The following is a 12,859-nucleotide window of genomic DNA, read 5'->3' as shown; positions in this document are numbered from 1 at the left end:
TCACTATTGACAGGTGTCGATGCGTAAATTACGCGTGTAACCTGCTGGCCGTTGGAACATGTGACCGTTGGGCCGTGGACAAGCACGGTTCCCCATAAATCATGATTCACCACTCCAGCGATTCGATTGTCATGATTACGGTTATGATAAAAAAAACACAATTATTGTCACTGATTTTCCCCATCTCTTGGTTTTGCTCCGTCTCTTTGCACAGAACTGGTCTCCATTAGCCTGAACGTAATATCAACAACTCATTTGCACATCGTCTGCAAAAATCGTAAATAATTACATTCTCACATGCTCAATTGGCCACACGTATCGTGAGCGAAGCGATGCATTTTTCATCGCCGAATATTCCAGCGTCAATACCTCGACGACACTCTAACCCCAAGTTCAACGAATCGCCACGGCGGATCCTCGTTCTATCCACGCCGCGACTGCGCCCTGCAACCAGCATCCACTCACGACCCCTGACCCCCACCCTCTGCCCTCTGCCCCTTGTGGCGGGTGTGGCTCACCGGCCGTCCTGGTAGAAGGCGCTCTCGGCCGGGTTGGGCAGCGTCGCCGCCACGTTGCTGTAGCCCTGTGACGGTACCGACGAGGATGAGGAGGAGAAGGATGCGCCGGGCTTGGAGCGCGTGGGCGACGGAGACGGCGCCGCCCCCGCCGGCCCCGGGGGCCGGGACGGGGGCCCCGACACGGCCGCTAGCGCCACCGGCCCCGGGGCCGCCGCGACCGTTGCCGGCGACGGCTGCAGGGGAGACAGTGCGGGCGTGCAGGTCGGCGTCGGGGTCCCCCCGAGCTTCAAGCCTTCGGCACCGCCATTCTGCATGTAGGCGCTAATCGCGGTGGACACGTGGGGTGGGGAGGGGGGGGTTTGAAAGGGGAGCGAGTTTGGAGGAGGTGGCACGTTACTAATAGCCACAGCCGTGGCGAGAGATATGCTGTACGTTGTATGCTGGGTGCTGAAATAAATCAATATTTTCCGGATTCTTGACCCGCACGGACCAGGTGTGAATGCAGTGGTGGTGCAATGTATGTAGGTTGAACTTCTTTCGCACCGTACGTAGCCAACCGTGCTAATCGGAGGAGGTGCAGTGGGGTGCGGTGCGACACGACGCTCCTCACTTGGGACTGGCGAGGTTAGGCGAGGGATACGCGAGGCGCGGCGGTGGCTCCTGGCTGCAGGCGGACGCCGGCCCCAGGCACTGGCTGGGAGCCTCCTTCTTCACCTTCACGAACGGCGCGTGGAACGCCACTGGGCGGGGGAGAGAGGGTCATGCGAATGGCACTCAGGGAAGGCGCCGCTGGCAAACAGGTACAGCGCAAATGGTGGGGGGGCGGGGGGCGCGGGAGTGGCGGGGAGCCCCCCACAATCGTGAGGAATCTCGGTTTGCCTTACTCAGTTGTTTTTTTTTATCCGCCGTGAAGAAAAAGGGATTTATTTTTGTAGAAACAAAAACATGCTTAAAATAGTTTTTTTTTAAAAACTATATTTCTCTGGATGTAATGACAAAAAAACATTGCAAAGACAAGCCAGCGTGGCAACGTGTAATTGAGTCGTTTCACATTTGTCACTCAGTCATTGCCACGTTTTTATTCTCTCAAAAGAAATCCATTAAACTGCATCGCTTGACAACGAGCAGTTTCAAGCTCAAAAAATATGCCACGGCGTTTTTGTGACTTGCAAGAAATGCTTCGGTGCATGAGCGATCAACTTTTCCGCAGGCATCAAAACAATCGCTCAGTGAGAAACATTAATTTCGATAAAAAAAACCCAATGAAACCTTATTTAACGGCACGAATTTCCAGACTTACAACAACAACAACAACTCTCCCCACGCATGAACGGACGCTCTGTGCCGACACCGCGGCTGCCGTCGCAGCTCCCTCGCACGGGAAGGGGAGGTGTGCGCGCTTGCCGACTGACGTCGAGAGAGATCGCTGGTGGCTAGCCACCTGCGCGGATGAGCCAACTGCGCAAACATTCTGCGCGGTGTGGCACACAATGCCGCGCACACGCACCCAGCGACCGCGCCGCCTGCTCGTGCTCGCTCGTTCCCCACTCGTGCTCCGGTTACTTGGCAGGGGCCGTGTTTAATTTTGCATCACCGGCGTCAATCGCCGTCTCTGTGCGGCGCGTCGTGGCGGTGCACGGAACAGATGTTTGCCAGCCTGCGTTATTAATCCGTGACCCCCCCCCCTTCCACCCTCCCCCGTAAAACAAAACGAAATGGGGTGCGATAAACAGGGAAGTAGCATGGCAATTTGGCGAGGGGCCATGGCTGTAGGCATTCTGCACCATTACTCATTGCCTCGTTAGCTCTCCTCTAATCTGCGCTCTAATAACGCTCGTTAGGCCGTACAACGGGGTCCTGCTGCTCTGTGCAGACTCGCGGGACAGGAGCAGAAGCGCTTAGCCGTGGCCAGGTCTGGCAAAAGGCGAATGCATCCCATTATCTGTTGCGTGCGCAATCCATTATCTGTTGCGTACGCAATGCGTTGGAGGCCTATCTGAAGTGTGTCCAGTTCAGCATTTTTTTTTTCTCCCCCCCCCCACCCCACTGTGGAGATTACATTAAAGTTTGTGGGTTCCTTGCTACTCGATGTTAGGAATGGCACTCATTTGGCCATGGCATTCAGGGAGACGTAGTCGGGACAACACCACCAGACAGCGCTTTTATCCGAGAGCCTTTGCGAGCGCCATTATGATGCTGTTAAACGCAACCTGCTGCCACCCGATTTGTGTTATTTATAACGGAACATTTATAACGAAGCCATTGATCCTGGCCGACTTAAAAAAATTGCGTGAAAATGCCAAAGCTAATGTTTTTGTCCGTGTCTCACAGTCTCTCAAAACCGTGGCCATGTTTTTGGTTTTTATTTCGTAAGGTTTTTCAACTCTGAACACCGCACCACGCCGCGCCTACCGGCATGGCAACAAAGAACGACCGGCAGCAGCAGCAGCATCAGCGGCCGCAGCAGTGGCAAGGACCCAAGAGAGTCGGGCAGCAAACGGCACAAACATCACGTGCACCACATTGAACACGGCGGCAAAGTATGTCAATAGTACAGTGCCGCTAATCAATGTCATCTCTTACAAAAGAAAAATAAAACCCCTTCAAGGTCACACGGCATGTACCGATGATGCGGCTGTGCCAGGAGGACATCAGCAGCACGAGTTCCATAAATGGAGACGCGGTTCTCCGTATCTCCGATCTTAGCCGGCGGGCGATGACGCGCAGGATGTTTACAGACCCCCGTAACCGCAGCGTCAACACGGCGGGCTGACCTTTACGGGGCAGCAGCGACTGAGAGCTCGACCTTCAAACGCAACCCTCTCTCTCTCTCCCTCTCTGTTGGGCATTCTTCAAGCCCCAGCGCTGCCATCGCCATCGGATCCGTTCAACTTCAGCTGCTGCCACGACCGCCAACCGGTCTGTAACCATTTCATAAAAAATGCTACCGAACGGGTTGGAGCGGTGGGGTGCCACTGGCTATCGGGCTGCGCTACGAGGCCAGTGAGCAGGGTTAGATTCCAGGGCCACGGCTCACGTCGGTTGGCGAGCAATGTTTGAACAAGCCCTGGACACCTCCTTCTCTGGTCCCGTTCACCGACCGGCGCGTTGGAAAAAAAAAAGAAATGGTTTCCAATCCAAGAACGCTACGTTTTTGTTTTCGTTTAAATAATAAATGTTGCCGCACATTATCAGGACTAATTATACCCCCTCTCCCCATCTCGGCTGGTTGTGGAAATGTTCCATAATGTATTCCCTTTTGGGGAAACGCGCCTAAAAAAAAAAATAGTTTTACGACCTCCAGCCCAAGCCTGCAGTTTCTTCGGTTGACTGAAACCAGACACGTGAACCCCCCCCCACCACCCCGGCCACAAAGGACTTCATTCATAAAGTGGGCGCAGCGTGCAGCGGCAGGCTGCGAGCCTCCGCAGCCCAAAGTCCATTCACAAAAATCCCTCCACCCGCAAGCTCACTTCCCGTCCTCCTCCTCCTCCTCCCCACTCAAGCTGTCAGCAATCAAAAACCTCCTGGTGCTGCTGCTGCCCCCTCCGAAAACAAGCAGCGTCGGTGCGGCCCAGGCAGGCCTCGCTCACACACGTGGATGACAAGAAAACACGCGGGGGATGCGTGGCCCCGGCGCGTACGCGACAACGCTGGACGGCTGGATTTCTTTCAAACGTCGCACCGCGTACACAAGCACAGATGGAGAAGGGGATGTCGTGCGTGCATGTTGGGGTGCAGAGGCGCAGTGGTTAGCGCACCGCACTGCGAGCCCGGCTACCAGAGTTCGATTCCCACTCCGCAGCCAAGGGCAGTGATGATTATCTGAACCAGTCCTGGGTCTCTAAGTGTGACTCGGCCTCAAACGAGTACCTGCAGCGGTGCGTAAATATCACCTTTGGGGGGAAATTGATGAAAACGATGAAATGCTGTTCATGTTTAAGTGAATTGAGGGAACAAGAACCGCTCAAAACAAGAAGAAAATGTGAAATGATGCAATTAAGGTGGCAAAAAAATTATAACTGGACGCTCGCAATCGTGACATTCTGCTGAAGCGCTCACTGTTCAGGGTCGGGGCGGCGAGTCATTATGTGCCCCGAAATCAGTGAAATCCAACGGCACACAAACGACAATGTGGAATTTGCACCACTGGCAGACTGGTCGCTAATAGCGATGAGCAAGGCACTAACAACTAATTTAAGAAAGGAGACACTCGAACTTTTGGACTTTTCTTCTGCACTCAGAGATAGATGCATCCACACGCAAAATAAACGGGCACGTGTTGGTGGAGGAGAGATGGAGAAGATGCAACGGTGAAGAGAGCTGTGGAGATGCCACCGGTGAAGGGCAAGAAAAGTAAAGAGAGAGAGACGGGGGTGGGGGGGGATAAACGAGGTGGATGAACGAGGAAGAACAAAGAAGAGTAGCAGCACATTGGACAAAAAAAACATTCTGAAAACCTGCCCCCCCCCCCCACCCCAGAGACCGAGCGACCGCTCCCCCCCCCTTCTCGTGTCCCCCCTCCCCAATCGATGGTCTTGAATCGTCGTCACACACCTTGTTTCACGGTACGGTCCACACTCTCACCGCGCGTCCACTTCAAAGACTCGGGACGCCTTTGGACCAACGCACGATCGCAAAAGTGACAACGAGCGCGCGCGTTGCTCGAGGAGGTAGACATCCGCCTGGCAGCATTGGCAGTGGGGCCACGTGGGCAAAGGGACTGGGCGCTCGTCAATTGGCGACAGTGTCACGGACACGAGAGAATGGGCGATCGACAAGAACCCTCGACTGCTCGCACGTGGTCACTAAAAACAACGAGCACCAAGAGAATGGAGACGCAGCGGTAGGAATTGATGCGTGAACTTCGGATAGCAAAAAACAATAGAAAGTTTCCAAGGCAACCGACAATATCGTACACACGCCGGCGTGTGCCACGAGCTAATGCACGGCGTAGCTCGCGCATCTCCTTAACTAATGAGCATTGCACGTCGCCGCCTTGTAATACTTCAGCGACCACGGATTTGGAAAGGGGAAGTGGATATCAGTGTTTCTCAACCGCACCCTCCATCCCCCGACCCCCGTCAAACCCCTTTCCCAATCCCGCCAGGGTCCACGCTTTCACGATTGCCAAAATCGTTTCTGTTCACGTTCGTATTAGAGCAAGCCAGCGCACAGCATACGCCTTTGCCAGTTGGTAGTTGCGTAAATACGCGTGGAGGTGGTGTTGAGAAACACTGCCCTTAAAACGGCAGGGGTGCTAGGATGAGCCTCCGTGACGGCCGGGTTTAGGTGGCACTAAGCAATGAGTAAAGTCAATAAGGATGTCGCATGCAAGGCCACCGCACACAGCAACAATCTCACGTAGCGACGGTACGGCAGGTGAATTCGCGTGGCATAAAAAAAGAACCCACACGCAGCATCTGCGGATTTTTCCACGAGCGGTGTCCGCTAATTTTTTTTTTACTTTACAAAAAAAAGTATGGAATTAAATGGATGAATAACATTTTTAGGTGGGAGGAGAAGCTTCGGGAGTTGCACGGGGAAAAGGTGGTGCAAGTTAAAAAAAACGAATCTTGGAAACTTACGGTTCTCTGCTTGGAAGTCTGGCACAAACTGCTCATCCTCATCTGGGACTTTGGCTGCAAACGAGAAAACCCCAACGGTCACTTACATCATCAGTGCTAGCGGCGCGTAAGTCTGACACATTACCGTGCAATGAACATGTAATGCGCCACTTGTGAACACCGTCACCAAAGGATATAATGACAACAACAATGGAATCAACATTACCATTTCAAAGTATGTACATGTACAAAAAAAGTGCAGTGTTGAATATTGTGAAGATTTTGAAACAAAGTGCTTTGGTCAACCAACTTGACGAGCCATAAAAATCTTGGACTTCCCGAGCACAATAACAACAAAAATCCACTTCAATAAAAAAATCACCCAAATCCAGTCAATAGCAATAATCACTCGGTAAGCAAAGAAATAAAAAATATGCATTAATTTTGAAAGGGCGATTGATCAATTCGGCCTCATCGGAAGAACTGCCACGGCGGCAAAAAAATGATCAAAGTGGCCCCCAACATAGATGAATAATGAAGGAACGCGCGTCCGTAATAAATTCGCTGCTCGCCGGGAAAGGCGGGTCAATGCGAAATCGGGCGGCTCCAGAGACGAAACTCCCAGCAGGACGCGTGGGGCCGAGCGGTGGCGCCACGCTCCGGGCCAGTGTGCACCGTCACACGGGCACGCCCGCACGCGCACCGGCCACCCACCACCCCCTTCCCCCCGCAGGCTCACCGACAAAACCCTCCACGGGCACGGCCGCTGCCGTTGTTGCTGCCGTAGCTTCCGCTGGCGGCACTGCGGCCGCGGCCCGCTGCGAATGCCACGCGGTTCTGCTGCTAGCGCGGGTAGGTTGACTGCATCGGAGCCTCTATCCCACATCCCGCGCCCCGTGCGCCTGCCCGCCCCCCCCGCCGTCAGCCGAGGCGAGTGGCAGCGGGTGCGGCAGCCCGAGAGTAAAGCGCGCAACGGCACTGGCGCGGCGGTGATGACAACGACGATGATGATGATGATCGGTGTCATGCTGCTTTGCCTGCCTGCTGGCTTGCAGGCGGGAGAGCAGACTCCCACCTCACCCCACCCACTCCCCCTCCAACCCACATCCCCCTCCACAAACACCACCACCCATCCATCCATCCGTCACCGCCTCCCCCCCCCCCCCAATGAATGCGCAGTGCAGCCCTATAGCAGCGCGAAGCCGCGATCGTCATTCACGACGCGAAGAAATGATCAACATCGTCAGCGATGATTAATCTGCTGCTGGATGAAAACGTCAGGGCATCACCATCCGCCGTCCGTCAAGATGGTGGCACGATGACGGGGAGTGACAAGTAAACACCACGAGTGCTTGAGGGGGTGTTCTGGAAACACCCAATAAACCACAAAAGTTCGTCTCAGAAACAGTCGTTTTCGTTGAGAAGTAGATGAGGCAAATTAATGAAAGTGGATTACAGTATTTAGTTCGTTGGAATGGCAACTGTGGAGAGAGAATATATACTAAATGAGTGGACCAGAGTGTGTTCCAAAGGACCTAGCATGGCTTATGAAATACATCTGCGGGTTACCAAGATTATGCTTAAACACCTCTAAAATGGACCGGTTTACCATAACGACAGATTTACACAATATCTGAAGGAAGAGGACGCAAGCGATGTGTGCATACGAGTACAGCTCCACTGCACATTGTCTGGCCAAAACAATCAACACCGTGATACGGAGGGGGGGAAATCATAAAACTTAACTTTACAATGGAACGTTTTGAGAAGTCAAATTAAATGATACGGCAGAAAAACATGAAGACGCATTATTCGGGAGTTACAGGCCACACGGAGGAATTGTCTACGTGTCACCGTTAATGACCGAGCGGCTCAAGCGGCTGCTGAACACAAAGTTGCGTGTTCAGACCATTACGAGATTGTGGGACCAGATGTACACAAACACAAATCTGGGTTTCCAAGAAACAGCGGCCATCGAGTTCCCCTTTCTCAAAACGAAAACGGGACACACGGACGGGCAACTAACTGGCTGCCATGTTGCAGTGTCTCCACTGTCTTAGCCATCAGGCATTTTCTCCATAGCTGATCAGGCCTTCTTAAACTCTCTCCCGCTGCACATACGCAAAGCATCCAATCACCACCTGCCTTCAAAAAGCAGCTCAAGGCCCTCACCTGGCTCAGGCCCTCACCTGTTCAGGCAACAGTTCTGGCTCCGTGCCTCCGAGCTCTCGATCGAACAATGCGTCCGATTCGTAGAAAATTTACGTGTTCGAAATCGTGTTTATGATTATTTACTTTAAGTCAACGGAGAATAGTAAAAACAAAATCACATATTTTCATTGTACAAACAACAAGTGCCTATTCTTGAAATGGAAGTGCTCGCGCCAGCCGCGGAGGAAGCAGTTTGTCCAAATAGGGTAAAAGTTCCTGAGCTCAACAAAACATTATCAAGTTTTGTTCCAAGTGGGTCATCGATAGGAGCATTCTTAAACATTCCCCCCTCTACCTCCACCCCTGCATCACAGTCGAGAGACAGAGTTAATGCATTAACGGTGTTAACCTGAGCTTAAAAAAAAAAAGAATCCCGTGAAACAACAACAGCAGCAGCAGCAGCAGGTACCGCGACTGCACAGCTTGGAGACAGAATCGAGGATGAAACCCTCACCTTCTGCGAGCCAGGCCTCCTGAAGCTGACGGAGGTCTTGGAAAAGTTCTGCAAGAAACACAAAAACACGCCACTTTACAGCGATTTGGCGCGGTCACTGCGAACGTCAACGCCACAGGGAAGTCTCCCGGACGTTGCCGGTGAGACGCGAGGCTGGTGTTCGTATATCTTTCAGCCCATACCTTCAGACTCCTGTGCCAAACCCACAGCTCCATCCAATACGTGCTTGACCAAGCGATCTGGCGGCTGGAAAAACAAATCGCCAGCGAAGAAGAGAACAGGGGGTGAACGTTACGTAAACACGGCTCTCTCATTTGTACGTCAACTTAATCGCCGAAACATAATACGTATGAAAATACGTACGGAAATAATGGCAATAGTTTACCCGTGCAAAGCCAGACTCTTTCTAAGGCGGGTCCTTGCACCATTGCGATGTTTTTTCCCACTTACAGTCATTGAGTGTTTGGCTTCCCACGGGAGGAAACGGAAGTACCCGGAGAACACCCCACCCCTGCATGCGATGTTGCGGCACTATCTTGGCGAAGCCATCTCCTGGCTAACCTCGTGAGACCCCACAACCTACCACACCTTGGCGAGCCCTGGCGGCGGTCACCCATAGAAGAGACACCCGGGCACAACCTTTGCCTTACGTCCGAGATTCAACAAAATTGGGTGCGTGTTCGTGGAGATTTTTTTTTCATCTCGTCGGAACGGATTCTATTGACCGAGGTTCTGTTGAATGTGAAAATCGCCAAGATTTGAACATTGCGAGCACAGCGAATGAGAAGGTTCACGCTCGCTAAAGCAGAACCGGCTAAAGATTGTGATGTGGAAGGCAGGAACCCTCCTGAAAATATGTGTAGAGACTCCAGGTGAGGGTTAACATTTACTCTTCATGTTACACACACACACGCGCCACTCGTGCACCAGTGCACAGCACACACTCGCTCGCACGTTCACCAAATGACACATTCGAATGTGAGCACTGCATATCTATGTAAATAATACTCACGCCACTGGCCGTGTAAGGCACTTCTTGGTCGTAAAATCCGTCCATCACAGCTGTCGGTTCTGCCGGCAACAAAACAATAAAATGTCACACATCCTCAATCACAGGTTCGTCCTCGTGTCACTAACGTACTATGCAGTTGTCACGGTGGCGCTTATAATCTATGGGATAGCGCCTGTCTTCGGCCCTTTAAGTTATCTGTACGTGCGTGCGCCTCGGTTTTTATGAATGGAATCAGGCGGCGCGGGCTGAGCTCCATTCACAAACCCCCCACCACATCCCACCATCAACTACAGCAGCTTCAGCAACTGCAGGAGGAACACCCCCACCCACCCTCTCCAATACTGCCCGTGGGTGTGGGGGAGGGTAAAGCGGAGTTCGCCTCGACACACTTCTCGGACAACCCTGACTGGTCCTATAGCTATGGCTAGGGTCCTGGCTATACAGTCCTCCCAGCACTGGACTAGCACCAACAACAAGACTCAGAATCTTTATTTAGACTGGAAGAATCCGATGAGCTATGAAGATATTTTTTTTTTACAGATATCCAGTATGGGCGGGTTACCAAGTGACAACTTACCAGCCTCATCAGGCCACACTACGAGAACCGTAAGCCATAAGCCCCGGTGGTATTGAGTCCTAAACGTCCCTAGTAGATAGTCCTAAAGCAAACCCAGCCTGACACTCGCCCTTAGTCCAAAACCATGAAGCTCACAACACTACCCCCTAGAGTCTCAAGTCGTCCCATCACAACTTCATGTCCTAATAGTAAGTACAAGTAATTCACACGAACTATTATTCGAGAACTATAAACCCAGCCTAGACACCACCTCTTAAATATATCCCTCCCTCATGCCCCCCAGATCCACCAGTCCCTAGGCCAGTCTTCTTTAAGTTGTAAGTCCTATGGCTTTTGGTCTGTAGATTGGTGCTGTTTGATGTCAAATTAGGATAAAATTCCACCGATTGTTTAATGCCACCGGGCCAACGAACCCTACCTCATCACTCTCATATATTAGTATATTCTTAAAACTCAGCCTATACCACAGCTGTAGTACAAAAACCCAGCTTACGCCACACCTCTAGTACTAAACCCAGCCTATTCCTAAACCCAGCCTATTCCTAAACCCAGCCTATTCCTAAACCCAGCCAATAACACACACGTCCTAAAACCTATCCGACACCTCATGACTAGTCATGAACCCCAGCTTACCTTCACGAATGTAGTCCAATAGATCTAAACCCAGCCTATTCCTAAACCCAGCCAATAACACACATGTCCTAAAACCTATCCGACACCTCATGACTAGTCATAAACCCCAGCTTACCTTCACGAATGTAGTCCAATAGATCTAAACTCAGCGCACACCGCTCGCGTAACCAAAGCCCAGCATGCATTGCTCTATGGTCGATGAACCCAGTCACCACGCAGGGGTTATCATCCATCCACCGCGCATCCACCAGGAGCCCCCCCCCCCCAAAACTCAACACAACATCCCGTTCCTCTCTCCGTCACTCCCTCCACCACCCAACTCAAGGAGCGAACTCATCGCCCGAAGCATTCGTCGGTAGGATAATGGCGATTGTGAGTTGCGCGCATGCGGTCCCCCTGGACACCCAGAGGACGCGTCTCACCCGGGGTGGCAATTTCATCCCCACGCGTGGCCAACTGAGCTCCGCTCGGCCCGTCCCGTCACGGTGTCGTCCACCTGTTATCCGTGCGTTTGTGCGTGTGTCCCATCCGCGTCCGCCTGTCTGTTCCGTGTGTCCATGTGACCGACCGTTCGCATGCGTCTAATGCGTCCTCCACACGCATGGCATGTCCTTGTCCCGTCCGGGTATCCATGCGTCTGTTCCAACTGTCCTTGTATCCGCACGGCGTAAGTCTGTCCGTAAACGCACTTGTGCCTGTGTGTGTGTGTGCTCCGCGCGCGCGCGCGTGCGTTCGTCCACGTGTTTATCCATGCCGGCCGTCCGTGCGACTATCCGCGTCGATCAAAAAAATATAACCCGCGCGTCGGTGTGTCCATGTGTGGGACCGTCCCATCGCCGGAGCGTGGTGGGACAGGAGGGCCAGGCAAAGGCATGAAGACAAATCCCTCGCTCGCTCACTCACCTCTCGTCTTTGTATCAAATCACACGGAGCCACCCAGCGCCGTGTCCGCTCGCGATCACGTGGGCCCAGAGCATTTGCTTCGCTTGGAGCAGCACCATCAACAAACACCGCTTGTCACGACTGCGGCAGCCCTTCGCCACACTTCTTCTTGTTCTGCTATCACTGCGTCCGTAGTTAATTATTTTCCGTCGGGATCGTCGAGGTCCAATGCTGTTTTCCAGCAACAACAGCAGCCCGCTGTGCCGGCAAACGCTGTAGCGTGGTGAGTGTGCGCGGCCGTGAACGTGGACGAATTAAAAAAAGGGGCTGAGCGACTGCGCTGGTGTCGGATCAGGGACAGCAGCGGCTACAGCGGCTACAGCTACAGCAGCAGCGGCTACAGCTACAGCAGCGACAGCAGCAATGTCCGAGTGTTTGTGTGCCTCCCACCTCCCCGAGGCTCCCTCCCGGCACCCCACATCGCCTCATTGGGCCCGGGGTTTGACGGGTGGGGGGGGGGGGAAGTGAGCGAGTCGAGGGGAGGAGGGAGAGAAGGGGGAGAGAGGGAGGGGCGGTGGGGGAAGTGAGAGAAGAGGGGTGGGGGTAGAGTGGAGGAAGAAAGAGAGGAGATGGGGGGGGGTCTAGAGGCGGGAGGGGGGGGGCAGAGATGGGAAGGGAGACAGGACGCAGGTAGATTGGAGTGAGCGATAGAGAAGGGGTGGGGGGGGGACAGAGAGGGCGGGCGAGACGCGAGCGGGTGGGGGTGGTGGAGCGTGAGGGGGGTGGAGAGGAAGAGGCGGGGCGTCGCTGCGCCACAGCCGCTGCGGGTGATTGACGGCGCGAGGGGTTCATTCATAAAAAAATAGGGGGGAGGGGGAGGGGGGATAGGGGGAGGGGAGGGATAGGGGGATGGGGGGGATAGGGGGATAGGGGAGAGAGGGGGGGGATAGGGGGAGGGGGATAGGGGGGAGGGGGATAGGGGGGAGGGGGATAGGGGAGGGGGAG

At 53.5% G+C, this 12,859-nt stretch overlaps 1 protein-coding gene across 3 annotated transcripts in view; it reads right to left on the bottom strand.

The window, feature by feature from the left end:
* Window positions 1-12,390, bottom strand: part of ETV1 (ETS variant transcription factor 1) — a 30,433-nt gene extending 18,043 nt beyond the window's left edge. For 2 of the 3 annotated variants that reach the window (XM_032964866.2, XM_076069293.1), the window contains exons 1-7: window positions 11,876-12,390; window positions 9,763-9,821; window positions 8,933-8,996; window positions 8,751-8,798; window positions 6,107-6,160; window positions 1,129-1,258; window positions 519-839 (exon numbers count right to left, since the gene is read on the bottom strand). In XM_032964866.2, coding sequence (XP_032820757.1) covers window positions 519-839; window positions 1,129-1,258; window positions 6,107-6,160; window positions 8,751-8,798; window positions 8,933-8,996; window positions 9,763-9,807 — 662 coding nt within the window. In that variant the 5' untranslated portion in view covers window positions 9,808-9,821; window positions 11,876-12,390. Of the gene's footprint in view, window positions 1-518; window positions 840-1,128; window positions 1,259-6,106; window positions 6,161-6,824; window positions 7,117-8,750; window positions 8,799-8,932; window positions 8,997-9,762; window positions 9,822-11,875 lie in introns of those variants that run through there. The other variant, XM_076069295.1, reaches the window with a different exon arrangement.
* Window positions 12,391-12,859: the final 469 nt, after the last annotated feature.

Source organism: Petromyzon marinus, chromosome 2, assembly GCF_048934315.1.
Source record: "Petromyzon marinus isolate PM22_M1 ecotype Great Lakes invasive population chromosome 2, UKy_Petmar_22M1.pri1.0, whole genome shotgun sequence".
Taxonomy (NCBI): Eukaryota; Metazoa; Chordata; class Hyperoartia; order Petromyzontiformes; family Petromyzontidae; genus Petromyzon; species Petromyzon marinus.
Note: the sequence above shows the minus strand (reverse complement) of the source record. Positions and strands in the feature narration are given on the sequence as shown.